Source organism: Typopeltis vanoorti, chromosome 7, assembly GCF_054136105.1.
Source record: "Typopeltis vanoorti isolate ZY-2024b chromosome 7, IOZ_Tvanoo_1.0, whole genome shotgun sequence".
Taxonomy (NCBI): Eukaryota; Metazoa; Arthropoda; class Arachnida; order Uropygi; family Thelyphonidae; genus Typopeltis; species Typopeltis vanoorti.
This window is the reverse complement of record NC_143555.1, coordinates 119,682,535-119,699,327: the sequence shown is the minus strand read 5'-3', so window position 1 is coordinate 119,699,327 and position 16,793 is coordinate 119,682,535. Positions and strand designations below refer to the sequence as shown.

Below are 16,793 nucleotides of genomic sequence, written 5' to 3'. Positions count from 1 at the left end.
CTTAATTGCTTCTAAATTTTCATAGTTAGCCTCTATATTTAATCACCGAAATGTTTTAAAAGTTATTTTGTTATTGATATATAAAAAAGAATTAGCTGAAGGTAAGTGAGTTTTCTGATGGCAAAAATATTTAAAAGCACAGTAAATTACATTATTACTGTTCCCAAATGTTACTGTTTTTCTTCTGACTTACTTCTCTGTATACAGAACTAATTATTAAAAAAAAATAAGTCAGTGGCTAAATCAGTTTGAAAGCACCAGTTCTCTTCTGATCACTGAAGTCTAGCAAACCTGAGCCCTGTTAGTACTTGGGAGGGTAACCACTTGAGAACCATTAGTGCTGTTGGCATGATAATTTAAGTCTTCTAGAGGGTGATGATTGGAGCAGAAGCATTGACATGGTGTTAGAAAAAAAGGTAATTTTCGATATAAGTTATTACAGTATTTGTTCTAAATTTACAAGGCGCTTTGTTAAATTGTAATTGGCTGTGGATGCATTATGTGTTAAGGGTTTTGTTGTTTAGAGTATATTTTTAGTACATCTTGTCAGTATCTTTGTACTCTGTTATGATATGTGGAAATGCAAGGGGAGAGAGAGAGAGGGGGGGATGCAGGTGATCAGTATATGAATGGTGCAGTAAATAGGATGCTTGAGGAGTGATTGCCTGAAGGAATAATAGAGAGTGTGATTATGGAAATTAAGCAGGGTGAAAGAGTAGATGAAATGATTGAGATGGTGGTGATGTATGCCCTGAGAGTGTATGTGAATCAGGCAGTGAGAGATTTGGCAGAGGATTATGAAAGGCAACATAGTAAATATGTTACCCAGATATGACAATGCAGACTTCAGGAAAAAGACTTTCAAAAAAAGGAATGGAATGATATCAAGAATGTATCAAAAGAGTGGCTTGGATTATGTGGATGTTTAGAGTGCATCACAAATGTATTCAAACAGCTGTATGCAAGAGATGGAGTGCATTTGAATGAGGAAGGACATAGGTATCCAGAGAGAGTGTTATTATTGTTATTATTATTATGTAACACCTCCAGGGAGTCTAAAGACTCATCAAGGGAGGGCACCTGCTCTAGAACACTCTGTCTCCACCACTCAATCCACCAACTACAACAAACCGCAACTACCATCATTATCCACACTAATGCCATCTACTGTCCATCATCACCACTAGTATTTTCACAGACAATCACAAATATCCATGCATACGGCAGGATTCAAACCTGCAGCCAATATGGCTGGAGAGCGGATATGCGGATATGCCGACTACTCGGCCAACCAGGCCAACATTCTTGGAGCAAGTGAGAATAGGTATAGAAATAATGACAATTCATTGATGTTTCTTTATACACATGCCAGAATTATGAGGAGTAAAGGAGATGAATTACTGGCCTCAGTCTAAAGATTATCAGGATGTGTGAAACATGGTTGAATGAAGATGATATAGTGACAGGAATAGAAATAGAAGAGTATAGTATATTTCAACAAGATTGGAAGGGCAACACACCATGGTGGGGTATTGCTTATGATAAGTGATGAGTTGTGACCTCTCAGAGCAGAGGATTTGGAAAGAAATGCCCACTGATGGTTTTGAGAGTATATGGTGTGGAATTGAGGAGTAGGAAAGTTTAGGCAGTTGAGTTTGGCAAGAGCAAAACAAGTGATTATTATTGGAGATTTTAACCACATCAGTGTAAATTTGGAAGAAGAAACAGCATGTAGTAGTAAGGGAATGGGATTTCTGTAATTCTTGAGGGACAAATGCCTCAGGCAACATGCACTAGACAAAACAATAGGCACAAGATTTTTGGCTTTGGTCCCAACATCAGAGGACCTGATAACTGAAACACCACCTTTGTCCCCAGATAGAGAGAGTGACCATGTGTTCTGTTCTTGACTTGGGGAATGAGTATGTGAAAGTGTCGAGAAGAAAGGAATTTATGTGGATATATAAGGAAAGAGATTATAATAATCTTAGAAATCAACTTGAGGCAGTTCCCTGGAAATTGAAATTGAAAGGGTGACTTATGGGACTAGTGAACTAGTCCCATAAGTCATAGGACCTTCTAGTGAAGAAATATTTATTAGCAGCACTGGAGAGTTATAAAACTGGAATGAAAAAGAGAACAAGATTTGATGTAAGGTGGATGACTAATGATATCAAATGGGAACTACAGATGAAAAGCAGTTCATGAAAAAATTTTTAGAAGAGCACTTTCATGAGGAATATAAGGCTCAGTCTTATATTCCTCATGTAAGGAAGGCAAAACTTGATTGTGAGAAGAGATTAGCTTGAAAATATGATGAAAATCTGAAAGAATTCATTCGTTATATGGCCAGTAGGAGGTTATATTCTTTATATGAATCATGCTATGTCTTCTACTGAGCAGATGGTCGTGTGTGACAGATGCCCTGTAAACATCTCTTACTCCAACTATGAAAGTGCATAACCCCAACTATGAAATTGGAGGTTGTGGTGTGATGGTATGGTTCTATTTTTATCTCGTTTAGCCTCAGACTTTTGTTAGTGGTGCTACGAACATTGAACTCTGAGAGCTATCTGAACATTCTGGACAGTGTAATGCTTTCTACTTTCTGTCATTTCTACAGAACTCATCATTGTCTTTTTCAGCAAGACAATGCACCCCATCCTAAGCCAGCTGCTGTATCTGTGTGGTTCGTGGACATGAATGTCACCACACTTGACTGGCCTCCACAGAGCCCTGAACTCAACACTACTGAATATTTATGGGATGAACTGGAGGTTGGGTGAGGTCAAGGGATGTCTGCTCCATAACAGTATAGACCTCATTACATGCCTACAGGAAGAATGGTCCAAAATTTTCATTGATCACTGTCATATGCATGTGAAAGGTATGCTACATAGGATTTCTGCACTCACTGCAGAGAAAGGAGGTCCTAAATATTATTAAGGTGGGTATCATGGTTGTTTGTTCCTCACACTATGTTGTCCATTGACTTCTTTCCAAGCAGTGTAGATTACAAGCTGTGTACCATATTGATGGAACTGTACTTCAGGAAGTAGATGAAGCTAACTGGGATGGTGGTAGACAGAGTTGAAGTTTAGAGGACATATTGCTAAGGTTGCTAATAAGATTACTTGACTATTGAATAACACGCTGACATGTAGGGATAAGGAAGTTGTTGTTTTTCTTTATAAGGCTTTGATACATCCTCATTAGGATTACTGTGCTCAGGTCTGGTCTGTGGAACATTCTCCATGAGGATAGATTGAGGGTGTGTGGGCTGCAGAAGTTGGTTCATAGACAAAAAAGAAGAAACGTGATAGAAACATTTAAGTTACTTAATGAATTTTATAGGATTGATGCATTGGAAATGATTCAGCACTTGGCTAGAGGGAGGGAGGAGAACAAGAGGTCATTCCTTGAAGTCGAGTAAAAGTGTTGTTAGTAGGGATACAAGGACTTGATTTTTCACTTGAAGTGTTGTGAATGAGTGGAATGAGTTGACAAATTCAGTTGTTAATGCTTTTTCTGTTAATGTGTTCAAGGAGACATATGATAGATTAATTTTATCTGATAGATTAATTTAATTTTAATTTAATTTTCTGTTTTCTTATCAAGCATGTTAAAGACACAGAAGCTGGATACTGGCAACATTGGCGAAATGAAGTTATGGAAAGTCCAGCAATCCCAAAGGAAATCCAAGTCAATCAAATAATTGTACCTACTGTGGACACAATTCGCTATACATATCTAATGAAGATTCTTGTTATGCATCAGAAACCAATTCTGTTTGTTGGACCCACAGGCACTGGAAAATCAATATATGTGACTGTATGTTTTCGGATTTGCTTCCTTTATTTATTATTCAAAATTTTACTGGATTAAGCACTCTCAAAAAAGTTTACAATTGAATATCTATCTATCTATCTATCTATCTATCTATCTATCTATATATATATATATATGTGTTAATGAATTTTTAACTTGGGGATATTGTATATTAGGATAACCAAGTAATTTTATAAGCTTGGTTATTTTTACTCCTAATCCCAAGTAAGCAAACAGTTAAATTTGCACTTGAAGCGTAGTTCAAGTCTAAAGATGGTACAACACCAGGGCAGCTCATTGTAAAGGTGGGTAAAGATCTGATCACTATTCTTAGTATTTCCCATAATGTAAAGCACATCTCACTAAAAGATGTATACTGCAATACATTATGGGTGGGGTCACTACCCAGACCGGTTTCAAACTCTTTTGAGGTCTCCTCGGTGAGTAGCTAGACCCTAAATACCAAGTTTTTAGTAATACAGAGCTTTATCAACTTTACCTATACAAGTTTGAGTTTGAGTTTGAGGGACGAAGTGAGCTGTATGGGAGTGATGGACTGCATTTGAGTGGTTATGGTGTGAGTCGCTTGGAGAGACTGCTGCTGCTGGAAGGTAGAGAAGTGAATAGAGAGAATGAATCAGATTGAGAGGGGAGTGATGTGGAAGAGCAGGAGAGTAAGACAGGAGAGATTGAAGGAGTGGAAATGAATGTGGAAGTGATGAGTATAGAAAATGAGAGAATGGGTGTGCAAGAGGAGCAGGGAAACAGCAAGGCTCAGGGTGGACAGGGATACACAGCATGAGAAAGGTGGATGCTCCAAGAGGAGGTGAGAGAATGTGTAGGCAGGAAAGTAATGGGATGATCAGGGATCAAAAGGAAACAGATGGAATTGCAAAGGGTTCTAAAATGAAGAAGCAGAAAGGGAAATGGCCCCAGTCCAGCATGGAGAGATCACATCGAGTGAGTGGTATCAGTGGAACTAGCTGTAGATCCAGAAATGAGTTGTTGTGTTTGTATACCAATGCTAGAAGTATTAGAAACAAGGCGGATGAAATGGTTGCACTAATTGCGTCTGTGCACCCAGAGATTGTCAGAATAAGTGAGACATGGTTAGATGAGGATGACATCCTGACAGGAATAGAGATGGAAAGGTATGATGTGTTTCGTGAGGATAGAAGGAGTAAAAAGGGAGGGGGAGTGCTATTGATGATAGAGAAAGAGTTATGTCCATACAAGGTAGAGATGCAAGAGGGAAATGGGGCCAGTGGTTTTGAGGCAGTATGGTGTGAAATAGAGGTGAATAGAATCAAATACTTGGTGGGATGTTGTTATAGACCTGGTAATGTGGATGGTGGTGATAGTGAAATGTATAGTCAAATAAGCCAAGCAAATAAGAAAAGGGTGATCATTATGGGTGATTTTAATTATGGCAATATAGACTGGAATGAAGAGATAGCAACTGGAAGTAAAGAAAATGAGTTTCTTGAGTTTTTGAGGGATAACTACCTCAGACAGTATGTAACAGAGGGCACAAGAGGATTAAGGGTCTTGGATTTGGTCATCTCATCGGAGGATGTAATTATCAATGAGGTATCAAATCATCCACCAATTGGTGAAAGTGACCATGAGGTGATTACTTGGGTGGTTGCCAGCAGTGCAAGGACCCCTGTGAAAAAAGGGTATATGTGGAACTACAAGGGGGTGGGGATTATGAAGAGCTCAGGAGACAGCTTGCAAGTGTAGTGTGGAATGAGGAGTCAGCTGGAAAAGAGATCAATGCAGCTTGGGGGATTTTCAAAAAATATTTAGTGGATGCAATGTCTAAATGTACACCACGGGTGAGAAGGTTAAATAAGTTAGGTGTGAGATGGATGAATAAAGAGATTAAGCATGCAATACAGAGAAAAAGGGCATTGTGGAGGCAGCATAAGAGAAGTGGAAGTAACCAATTTCATGAGTTCTACAAACACCAGGCAAGGAGAGTGACTTGGTTGGCGAGAGTAGCTAAAGAGAGGTATGAACAGCAGTTAGCTAATGAAGCTAAAAAGAATCCTAGGGAGTTCTTTCGATATGTAGCCAGCAAAAGAAAGAATGATTATGGAAGGATGACATTGATTGGAAGAAATGGTATAAAGACAGCTGTTGCAGAATGTGTGGTGGAGATACTTAATGAGCAGTTCATAAAGATCTTTCAATCTTGTGAATGTGACTTCATGGAGAGATTAAGAGTAGTTGATGATGGGGAGGAGAGACTGACTGTAAGTGAGCAAGAGGTGTTTGGGGAGTTGAGAAAAACTAGATGTAAATAAGGCTGTGGGACTTGATAATATATCACCGTGTATTCTGAAGGAATGTGCCAGAAAGTTGACATCTGCCTTGACATATTTTTTTAATATGAGTCTTGCACTTGGTCAAGTCCTAAAGAGTGGAAGGAGGGCAAGATTGTGCCACTTCATAAAGGAGGTGATCGAACTCAAGCATCAAACTATAGGCCTATCTGTGTGCCAGGTGTTGTGGTTAAGTTGTTGGAGAAGCTTCTGAGAACTAGGATCCAGAGTTAGGTTGACAACAATGGTATAATCTTTGATGGACAGCATGGATTTGCTAAAGGGAGGTCGTGTTTTAGTAATCTACTTACTTATTACAATAAAGTGACTGCTTCCTTGGACAGAGGAGAAGGATACACAGTAATATCTTGGATTTTGCAAAAGCTTTTGATAGAGTACCTCATGATAAGTTGACAGTCAAACTAGAGCAGATGGGGTTGGATATTAGATTAGTGCATTGGATTGGAGACTGGCTATCTGATAGGTATGAACAAGTTCTGTATGGGGGTTGCGATATCCAGGAAAAGGAAAGTCACTAGTGGAGTGCCTCAGGGGTCTGCTTTAGGGCCATTACTGTTTAATTTGTATATTAATGATATTGGCAAAGATTTGGGTGGAGATATTCAGTTGTTTGCAGATGATGCAAAGTTGGGACGAACCATAAAGAGTAGTGAAGATGTTGTGGCCTTGCAAGAAGACTTGAATAAATTGAGTGATTGGGCAAGCAAATGGGCATGTGAGTTCAATGTTGCAAAATGTAAGGTTTTAAAATTTGGAAAACAAAGATGGGATGCAGAATTTATGCTTGGTGAGAATATATTGTTGGAAGTAGAGGAAATAAGAGATCTGGGAGTGATAGTGGATAAGGATCTAAAATTTAGGGGACACATCGCCAAAATTGTGAAGACAACACAAAGACTTCTGGGAATGATGAGAAGGACACTGACATGTAGAAGTAGGGAGATTCTTGTTCCATTGTATAAGGCTTTGATTAGGCCACACATGGACTGTTGTGCCCAGATTTGGTCACCTGGTTTTCAGAAGGATGAAGAGATGTTGGAAAGGGTCCAAAGGCGACTGACTAAGGTAGTTTCTGACCTCTGGAATGTCGAGTATGAGGAAAGATTGAAAAGATGTAATTTGCAGAGTCTAGTGGAGAGAAGGAAGAGGGGAGATATGATAGAGACCTACAAGTTGGTAAGGGGTTGTTATATTATCAATGGTGGAGAAGTTCTACAGAGAATAGTGGGAGATCAGGGGAGAACCAGAGGTCATACCTGGAAACTGTATAAAGAGGGTGTGAGTAGGGGAGTGAGAGGCAGGTTTTTTTCGTGCAGAGTTGTGAATGATTGGAATGCCTTGCCTGAGAGTGTGGTGTCTGCAAGGAGTTTGAATGTGTTTAAGACCCGGTATGATGAGATGTGTGTGAGATAAAAGGACCTCCTAGATGAGTTTTTGACTCCCTGAGGTCTTGTTTAATAATAATAATAATAATAAGTTGCCACAAGGTGTTTTTATTTTTAATAAAAACCTCTGGAGGAGATATAGATGTTAATGAATTTTTAACTTGGTGATATTGTATATTAGGATAACCAAGTAATTTTATTGAAAGTTTATTTTTCACTTGGTTAGAGTATAATAAATTTAGTTTAATCCTTTATCCAAGTGTGAGCAAACAAAGTTTGCATCTGAAAGTATTTTCAGGACTGGGGTAAGGTGGTACAACACCAGGTCAACTCGTTGCAAAGGTGGAGAAAGCTACCAACACACCTATCTCAGTATCTCCTATAATGCAAAACACATCTCTTTGCGGATATGTCTAATGTTATGCATTAAGGGAAGGGCCACTACCCAGACTAGTTTCGACCTTTATTGAGGTCTCTTCAGTGGGAGCCAGGCCCAAGTGGAGATACCAGGCAGAAGCATTAGCAGGTCATCTCTACCTATAGGAGTTACCAAATGGTGTGCCACCCTTTCAACATCTTTCTCTAAATCCAGAATAATTTTTTAAAAAAGGGTGTTCACAGTTCTTCTGCATCAGCGAACATAAACGATACGTCCGGAATTATCATTATGGGAAGTCTGGCCTAGCAGACCATGCTCTGGATATTCCTGCACACAGGATCAACTGGAAAAACACAAAAGTACTACACAGAAACCCGTATAAATCAGAGAGATTGTTCTTAGAGGCGACAGAAGCCTTAAAACACACACCAAATCTCAACAAATATGGCTGTATTAACTTGCCAAAGATCTGGGAGACAGTCATATTAAGAAAAAACTAGCACTTTTCTAGGAATCTAGTAATATATGATAGTTTTTTTTTTTTTTTTCAGATAGAGGGCACCAAAATCAGGACTTTAGTCTTTGTGTTGCTGCTATAATTTTGTTTAAGTACACCATGTTGTTTTAGTCTCGCGTATTGTGACAAACAGTGTTTTTGTGCTCTGAAGATGCTGGTTATAATACCAGCGAAATATCAGCATCAAGTTAATAAATTAATTATTTACTTAGTTTCTGTGTTCTATTATACCGTTAAAATAATAAACAACAATTTCTTCAGTAATGTTTGTATAGTTGAGTCTACAGTTTACCTGGATGAGCAACTTTAATTCTTTTTTAAACTTTGTTACATTTTCTTTTCAATGCAATATCCATTTTTATCATGCCTAATACTAAGCAATGGTCACTTCCAATTTCAAATCCTGTGTACACTCTTGTATCCTGAACCAACTTTACAATATCACTATCAACAACGATGCAGTCAGGGAGGCTTTTCTCATTTCTCGTGTCTTCTATTCATGTGAACTTGTGTACATCTTTATATTGAAACATGGTGTTAGTAAAGACTAGTCCATATCCTGAGCAGAAGTTGACCAAATCCACCATTCTTATTAGCTTTGCCCTTTTCTCCAAATTTTCCCAAAACGTTCCAAAATGTGAGAAGATTGATTTCTTACTCTGCTGTTCAGGTCTCCAACAAGGACCACTTTTTCCATTTTCTTTGTCAGCTACCTATTCTAACGAATCAAAAAACTCCACTTCTTCCTTAGAAGAGCCTTCTGTGGGACTATAAGCACAAATAAGTTTTTCATTGTCCATTTCCCCATTTTGAAATGTGCCTCATAACTCTACTTGAAACTGCTTTCCAATTAAGAAGTTTATCTTCATGTTCATTGTTGAATGCTATCACTACTCCTTCCTTTCCTTGATCATTATTACTGGAAAATAGTATCCTATACTTATTATTTAATAATATCTCACCTGTTTTTGTCTTCTTTGTCTCAGTAATGCCAATTATGGCCAATTAATAATAATGGTAATAATAATAAATAATAATAATGAACCATTATTATTAGCTTTGTCCTTTTCTCCAAATGTGCCCGTGGGATTCATTTCCTACTCTTCTGTTTAGATCTCCAACAAGGACTAAATTTTCAATTTTCTTTGTTAGCTACCTGCTCTAATGACTCAAAAAAATTCCTCCGCTTCTTCCTTAGAAGAACTTTCTGTGGACCATATCTATAGATAAGTGTCATTCTCCATTTCCCCATTTTAAAGTTTGTCCACATAATTCTACTTGAAACTACCATCCAATCAAGAAGTTTATCTTCATATTTGTTGTTGAATGCTGTTGCTACTCCTTCGTTTTCTTTATTATTATTGCCTGAATATAACATCCAATACTTATTATTTAGTAAGATCTCACTGGTTTTTGTCTCAGTGTTTGTTTATTTATTCAATTTTTTAATTTGTTATATTCCTGCAGTTCCCATTGTTTTGTGTTTAAATTCTCTCATTTTTACACCTTTTGTATGCTGTTAATCTCCTGATTATATGAGAATGTTGCATCATGAAACTAGTAGAATTTTTATAAAATAAAGTATTTTTTACTACTTATATAAGGTGGTCTTTGTATTGGCAGTTAGACGTACATTTTTAAAACTACAGAAATCTCAAATTGAGAACACGGTATAGTAAGGCACAGTTAAAATTTTTGCTATGTAAATTTCCTATAAAAGTTTGTAAACCTGTGGTACATTCATACCATAGATGAGCTAAAGGTATCCTATTCACATACTCTGCTCCAGAATCCAGGCATGGGAGACTTCATGGAGTCTGAAGACTCATCATGGGAGATCCATGCTATCCACACAGTATCTGGTGTACATCTCTTTGAATGTATTCACAAACAGAGCATCACAAAAGACCCTGGCAACCCATTCCACTCTCCAAGTAAAAAAACATTCATTATTATTATTATTATTATTATTACATGACACCTCCAGGGAGTCCAAAGACTCATCGAGGGAGGGTACTACCTACTCTCCACTACTCAATTCATTAACTACAACAAACCACAACTACCCCATCATCTACACCAACGGCATCTACCACCGACCACCACCACTAGTATTTCCAAAGACAATCACAAACATCCATGCCCATGGTGGGATTCGAACCCACAGACTTTTGGCTGGAGAGTAGATATGCTGACCACTCGGCCAGCCAGGCAGTCTCATCTCTGCCACTCCCTCAAACCGAGTATGCTATTGAATGTTATTCGCATCATTAGCACCACTACTATCCACTATGCCAGCGGATAGACACAAAATTATAGCAGGGGTGGGATTCAAACCCACCCCTCCACAGAGACTGGTGTCTTAAACTAGCACCTTAGACTGCTCGGTCACCCTACCATTCCTGACATATTTGCTAACCATTTGACTGGTAATCAATTTCCAGGGATGAACCCTGGTTCTACCCTTCAAGCAAGTGCTGACAATTTTCTCTAAATCATTCCTATGCAATCCTTTCATTATCTTAATCCAACCAACTTCTGCAATGGAAAACTCTCAATCTGTTATCAAAGGGAGCATTCCACTGACCACACACTATCTTGGTCACTCATCTTTTGATCTTCTCCATCACTTCTCAGCCCCAAGAAACGCAGGGTGACCAGACCCATGTATTGAAACACAGATGCAGTCATATCAAAGCATTATAAAGTAGAATGATAACTTCCTTATCTCTGTTTAATAGTGTTTTTATTTTTTAAATAACTAAATAACACTATGAGCTACTTTGACCCTTTTTGTTGCAGTATGACCTTTGAACTTTAACTCCCTGTCCATCAATACCCCCCCCCCCCCCCCAATCCCTAGCTACATCAATTTCAGAAGTACATTTCCTACATTGTAATACATAGCTTAAATTTTTCATCCCAAAGTGCATAACTTTGCACTTTTCTGTATTGGACTGGTACCTGTTATATTTCGACCATACTGACAGCCTATTTAAATTATCCTGCAGGTTCTCTAAATCACCTTTATTAACTGGTTGCACCATCAGTAAACAACTGAATATTTTCATTCAAACAGTTTAATTTGTGCATAAATAATACAGGAGATGATTTGAATGGAAATATTCTCTGTTACTATTTAGTATCCATCTGTGAACTACCCTTGTATTCATATTACTAGTTTAATATCCACTCCTATGGCTCCAATTTATTATTATTATAACAATTTCCATGGAGTCAACAGACTCATCATGAGAGGTTCATTCAACAGGTAACATATTTCATTACAAAATATTAATACCAGAAATACTTATGTTGAATATTTTTATTGTAAAACACTGGCCAACAAAAAAAAAATTTTTTTCTGCTGATTATGATCTGACACTTGTTATTTACTAACTTTTTATCAAGAAATTTGAAAAATTCCTGAAGATATAGCCTATTATTCAAAGCGGTGTGCAGATCAGAATTGGAGCGCTCACCGCTCTCGCTTGTTAGTAAACGAATAAATGCGTAAGAACCTGCAATGGCACGTACTGGCGCTTTGAATGTGTGAGAGAGGCCGATAACCGACCTAATACATTTAGGCGATGAAAAGTAGGCGATGGCAACTGCCTAAAACAAATGAATGCTATATGCGTCATAGCAGACAAAGAACGATCGAAATCAGTCAATCGTTAATCGATCGTGAAAGTATGATGAGCGCTTATAATGTTTCAATAAAGTCTCTGTTTTTTTTTGTCTTGTTAATTGCATGTTAGTCAGCAGTGAAGAAAATACATCATGTTTACTACTCGAAATTGTGTCAATAGTGCAGATTCCTTCTGCTACATTTGTGGCAGCTTTACTGTTCCCAGTCAAAGGACAAATATCACGATTTCGTTAAGAAAGTGTACTTTGCATATTTTGACGTAAAAATTGCAGATCAGGACAAGTCATGGGCTCCAAATAAAGTGTGTAAGTCATGTGTAGAAAATTTATGACAGTGGAGCAAGGGAAAACGCCAAAAATTAGCTTTTGGCATTCCAATGATTTGACGTGAACCGAAAAATCACGTAGATGATTGCTATTTTTGTTTAGTTCAGACTTCTGGTTATAATAAGAAGAATAAGAAAAAAAAATTGTGTATCCAAATCTCGACTCAGCAATTCGGCCAGTTGCTCATTCCACTGAAATAGCCGTGGCAATTTATAAAGGACGTTTACTAACAAGCGAAGCGGTGAGCGCTCCGATTCTGATCTGCGCACCGCTTTGAATAATAGGCTATATCTTCGGGAATTTTTCGAATTGCTTGATAAAAAGTTAGGAACAGATTTTTAAAAGTACATACTTTCAGAAAATAATATTAAAAAATCGATTTTTTTGATCCTCTAAATAGTACTGCCTCCTTAAAACTATCAAAAACTTACAAATTAACAAAAAGAAAATGCCATAGAGGAAAAACCTGACATGATAGAGAAAAATGGGTTTGATATTTGAAATCAGCACACCCAAATTAGTAAAAAACAAGTCTCATATAAAAGTCAGCAAAAACTGGGTTGGCCAGTGAAATTTTCAGGTAAGTTTCATAGCCATTGTCAATACAGTTATGAGAAAACTCAAAAAGAACAATTTAATAGAAAGTATCTGATATTTTGTGCAATATCAGCTGAAGAAGAATAGCTCCATCTGCATTAATTGATATTCAAAATAAATTACAATAAATCGATTTAGTTAATTATTTTTAAATTATAAACAGTATTGAATTACAATTATGGAACACATAAATGGTGCATATTAGTTAATATAACTTCCCAAAATTCAGAAAGTTTGAGGCAATTGTGTTTTTGTTCAGATTCAGGTTATGAACGTGTGCTTCATAGCTTTCTTTGTAGAGTCTTTCCAGAAGAAAGTAACTTTTGTGTAACATTTTGGTTATGTTCCACTGAAATCTGTGTTTTGTAGATAAAGCGTGGTTTGCTAAACCGGATTTGATTGGTTCATTATGAGAAATGTATTCCTGATGTTCTTCCAGATGAATTTGTGCAGATAGATCAGTTTGATGATAATAACATAAGCCACAAGAGCAAGAGATTCTATGATCTCCAGGATAAGATAGAGGAGGATATCTGTCTTTTGGTGAGATAAGGAATGTATTAAGTTTCTGAACTGGATGGAAAGCAACTGATGAAGTAATCTTGCTATTTTTTCAGAAAGTCCGTTAACATATGGAATACAAATTTTGATAATTTCTTCTTAAGGAGGGTTAGGATGACGGCCATAATTATTGATTTTTTTTTTTTTGATAGTTTTTGCATTATAACCATTTGCACTAAAGGTAGTTCTGATAATAAACAGCTCTTTGTTTAAAAGAGAATTTGTAGAACAAATTTTATGAGCTCTGCCAACTAAGGATTTGATTACACCATATTTCTGACAAGGGTGATGATGAGAGTTAGAATCAATGTATTTACCAGTATGAGTTTGTTTTCTATATATTATTATTATTATTATTACTATGGGCGAATCCAAGGAGTCCTTAGACTCATCGAGGGAGGCCCTAAACATCATGTCCACACAACTATTCGACATTCTCACAGTATCTATCATACCTTGCCTTGAACTCATTCACTGTCATAGCACCCACAACAGACTCTGGCAGCTTATTCCACTCATTTACCACTCTTAAAGTAAAGAACCCAGCTCTAACACCCTTATTAACCACAGTCTTGCCCAGCTTCCATAGATGTTCCCTAGTCCTTCCACCACCTGTTCTAATCTCAAAAATATCCTCTGAATTAATCCTATAGAAACCCTTCAGCAATTTGAATGTCTCAATCATTTCTCCTCTTTTCTGCCTATCAACCAATTTCTGCAACCCACAAATCTTCAACCTGTTCTCATAAGGTTCATTCCATAGACCTGCTATCATCTTGGTCACTCACCTCTGGATCCTCTCAACCTCCTCCCCATCAAGAAGAAACCTAGGTGACCAAATTTGGGCACAGTAGTCGAGATGGAGTCTTATCAAGGCTCGGTACAGAGGAACAATAACTTGCTTATCTCTGCTCGTCAAAGTATTCTTCAGCAACCAAGTGATTTGATGAGCTGATTTAGCCACTTTTGCAATGTGCCCCCTAAATTTCATCTCCCTATCCACCAACACTCCCAAGTCCCTGACCTTTTGAGAATATTGAGAATCGTAAGCTGCCATTTGGTTAATGTAGAATGAAAACATCCAGTAAAGGAAGACAATTGTTGTCTTCTACTTATACAATTCTAGGATAAATTTGATTCTTTGGTTAATTGAATTAATTTTTCTAATAAATTCATGAAGATCAGACAAAAAGGAGTTCCGTACAGCAAACATATCATCAGCATATCTGTATACCAAACTAATGGTTTAGGTTAAAAACCTGCAGAATATGTTGTTCAAAATGTACCCTATAGTAATTGGCTAGAGTTGGAGAAATGGGAGAAGCTACAGCCCCCAATTTGTTCATATAGTTTGTTCTGACATCTAAAGTATCCTAAATTAATTACAAAGTCAAATAATTTTACAATATCTGGAGGAAAGTCTTTGAAAAGCAAATCAATTGTGTCTGTCAGAGGGATTTGTAAAGAATGAGACTACATCAAAATTAACTAGAAGATCTGCGAGTTGTAAAGATAATCCTTACAAAACTTTCTCAATTTTGAGAACTTATATTAACCAATACTCACCATTTATGTGTTACATAATTGTAATTAAATATTGTTTATTATTTACGAATAATTTACTAAATCAATTTATTGTAATTTATTTTGAATATGTATTAATGCAAATGGAACTATTATATTGCATATTGCACAAAATATCATGTGCTTTCAATTAAATTGTTCCTTTTTGATTTTCCTATAACTGTATTGACAATGGCTATGAAACTTAGCAGAAAATTTTACAATAAAAAAATTAAACATAAGTGTTTTTAGTATTAAGATTTTATAATGAATTCTTCTGCTTACGTCTCAGTTTTCAGATGAAGACAACATATTGTTCATTAAAATCCTCAAAACTCCTTGCATTAATAACATATTCTGGTAATGTGTTCCATTTCTCAGTGTAAAAAATCTACTCATCGCACCCCCTCTTCACCACACTCTTATATAACTTTGGTTCTTCCCCTCTCACCTTCTACTCTTTTTATAATCCCCTGTGAAATAATCTGATAAAATACCCTCACTGACTTAAACATCTCTATTATATCATCTCATTTCCTCCTATTCACCAGACTGCAATCCACATTCCTTCACCCCTCTCTCCATAGCCTGCATTCTATCCTGACACTATCTTAGTCACTCTTCTTTGTACCATTGTTTCCACATCATGATGAAAACCAAGTGTCCAAATCTGAGTACAGTAATCCAAGTATGGTCTGACTGATGCTTTATTATTATTATTATTATTGCACCCTCCATGGAGTTGACAGACTCATTTTGGGAGGTTCATTCAACTGACAACATATTTATCATATAGAATCATAAAATCCTTAACACCCTTTGCATTAACAACACATTCTGGTAATCCATTCCAGTCACTGACAATTCTCCATGTAAAAAATCTACTACACACATCCCTCTTCACCACACTCTTACATAACTTTGATTCTGCCCTTATCACCCCTTATACTCTTTTTGGAATTCCCTCTGGATTAATCTGATAAAATCCCCTCACTAACTTAAATATCTCTATCATATCACCTCTTTTCCTCCTATCCACCAAACTCTGTAATCCACATTTCTTCAACCCCCTCTCCTAAAGTCCTGCCATTGTCTTAGTCATTTGCCTCTGTGCCCTATCTAGTGTCTCCACATCACATTGAAAACCAGATGACCAGATCTGAGCACAGTACTCCAAGTGTGGTCTGACCAGTGCCTTACACAGTGGCACAGCCAATTCCTTATTCCTACATGTTAGAGTACTTTTTATCATAGCAGCGCTACAATGTGCAGCCTTTGCAACACTAGCAATATGCCCTCTGAACTTCAGTCTAATGTCAACCATCACTTGCAAACCTTTAATCTCATCCACTTCCTGCAGTATGACAAACATTGATATAGTACATAGCCTTATATTTCTGCACTCCAAAATGCAACACCTTGCATTTATTGATATTAAAACTACAACCTCACTTATTTGTCTAAGTAAAAAGTGTATTCAAGTCTTCCTGAAGGGAATTAATATCAGCAGTGCTATTTATAATTCTTCCCAACTTTGCATCATCAGGAAACAGCTGAACATCCCCAACCAGTCCACATGATATATCATTTGCAAACAAGTTAAACAGCAGGGAACCCAAGAACAGAACTCTTGGGCA

At 37.1% G+C, this 16,793-nt stretch overlaps 1 protein-coding gene and 1 pseudogene across 1 annotated transcript in view; both read left to right on the top strand.

Moving 5' to 3' along the window:
* Nucleotides 1-16,793, top strand: part of Dhc36C (Dynein heavy chain at 36C) — a 1,350,914-nt gene that overhangs the window by 420,528 nt on the left and 913,593 nt on the right. The window contains 1 exon segment of the mRNA XM_090395101.1: nucleotides 3,619-3,831. Coding sequence (XP_090251227.1) covers nucleotides 3,619-3,831 — 213 coding nt within the window.
* On the top strand, nucleotides 231-349 carry LOC150104999 (5S ribosomal RNA; annotated as a pseudogene).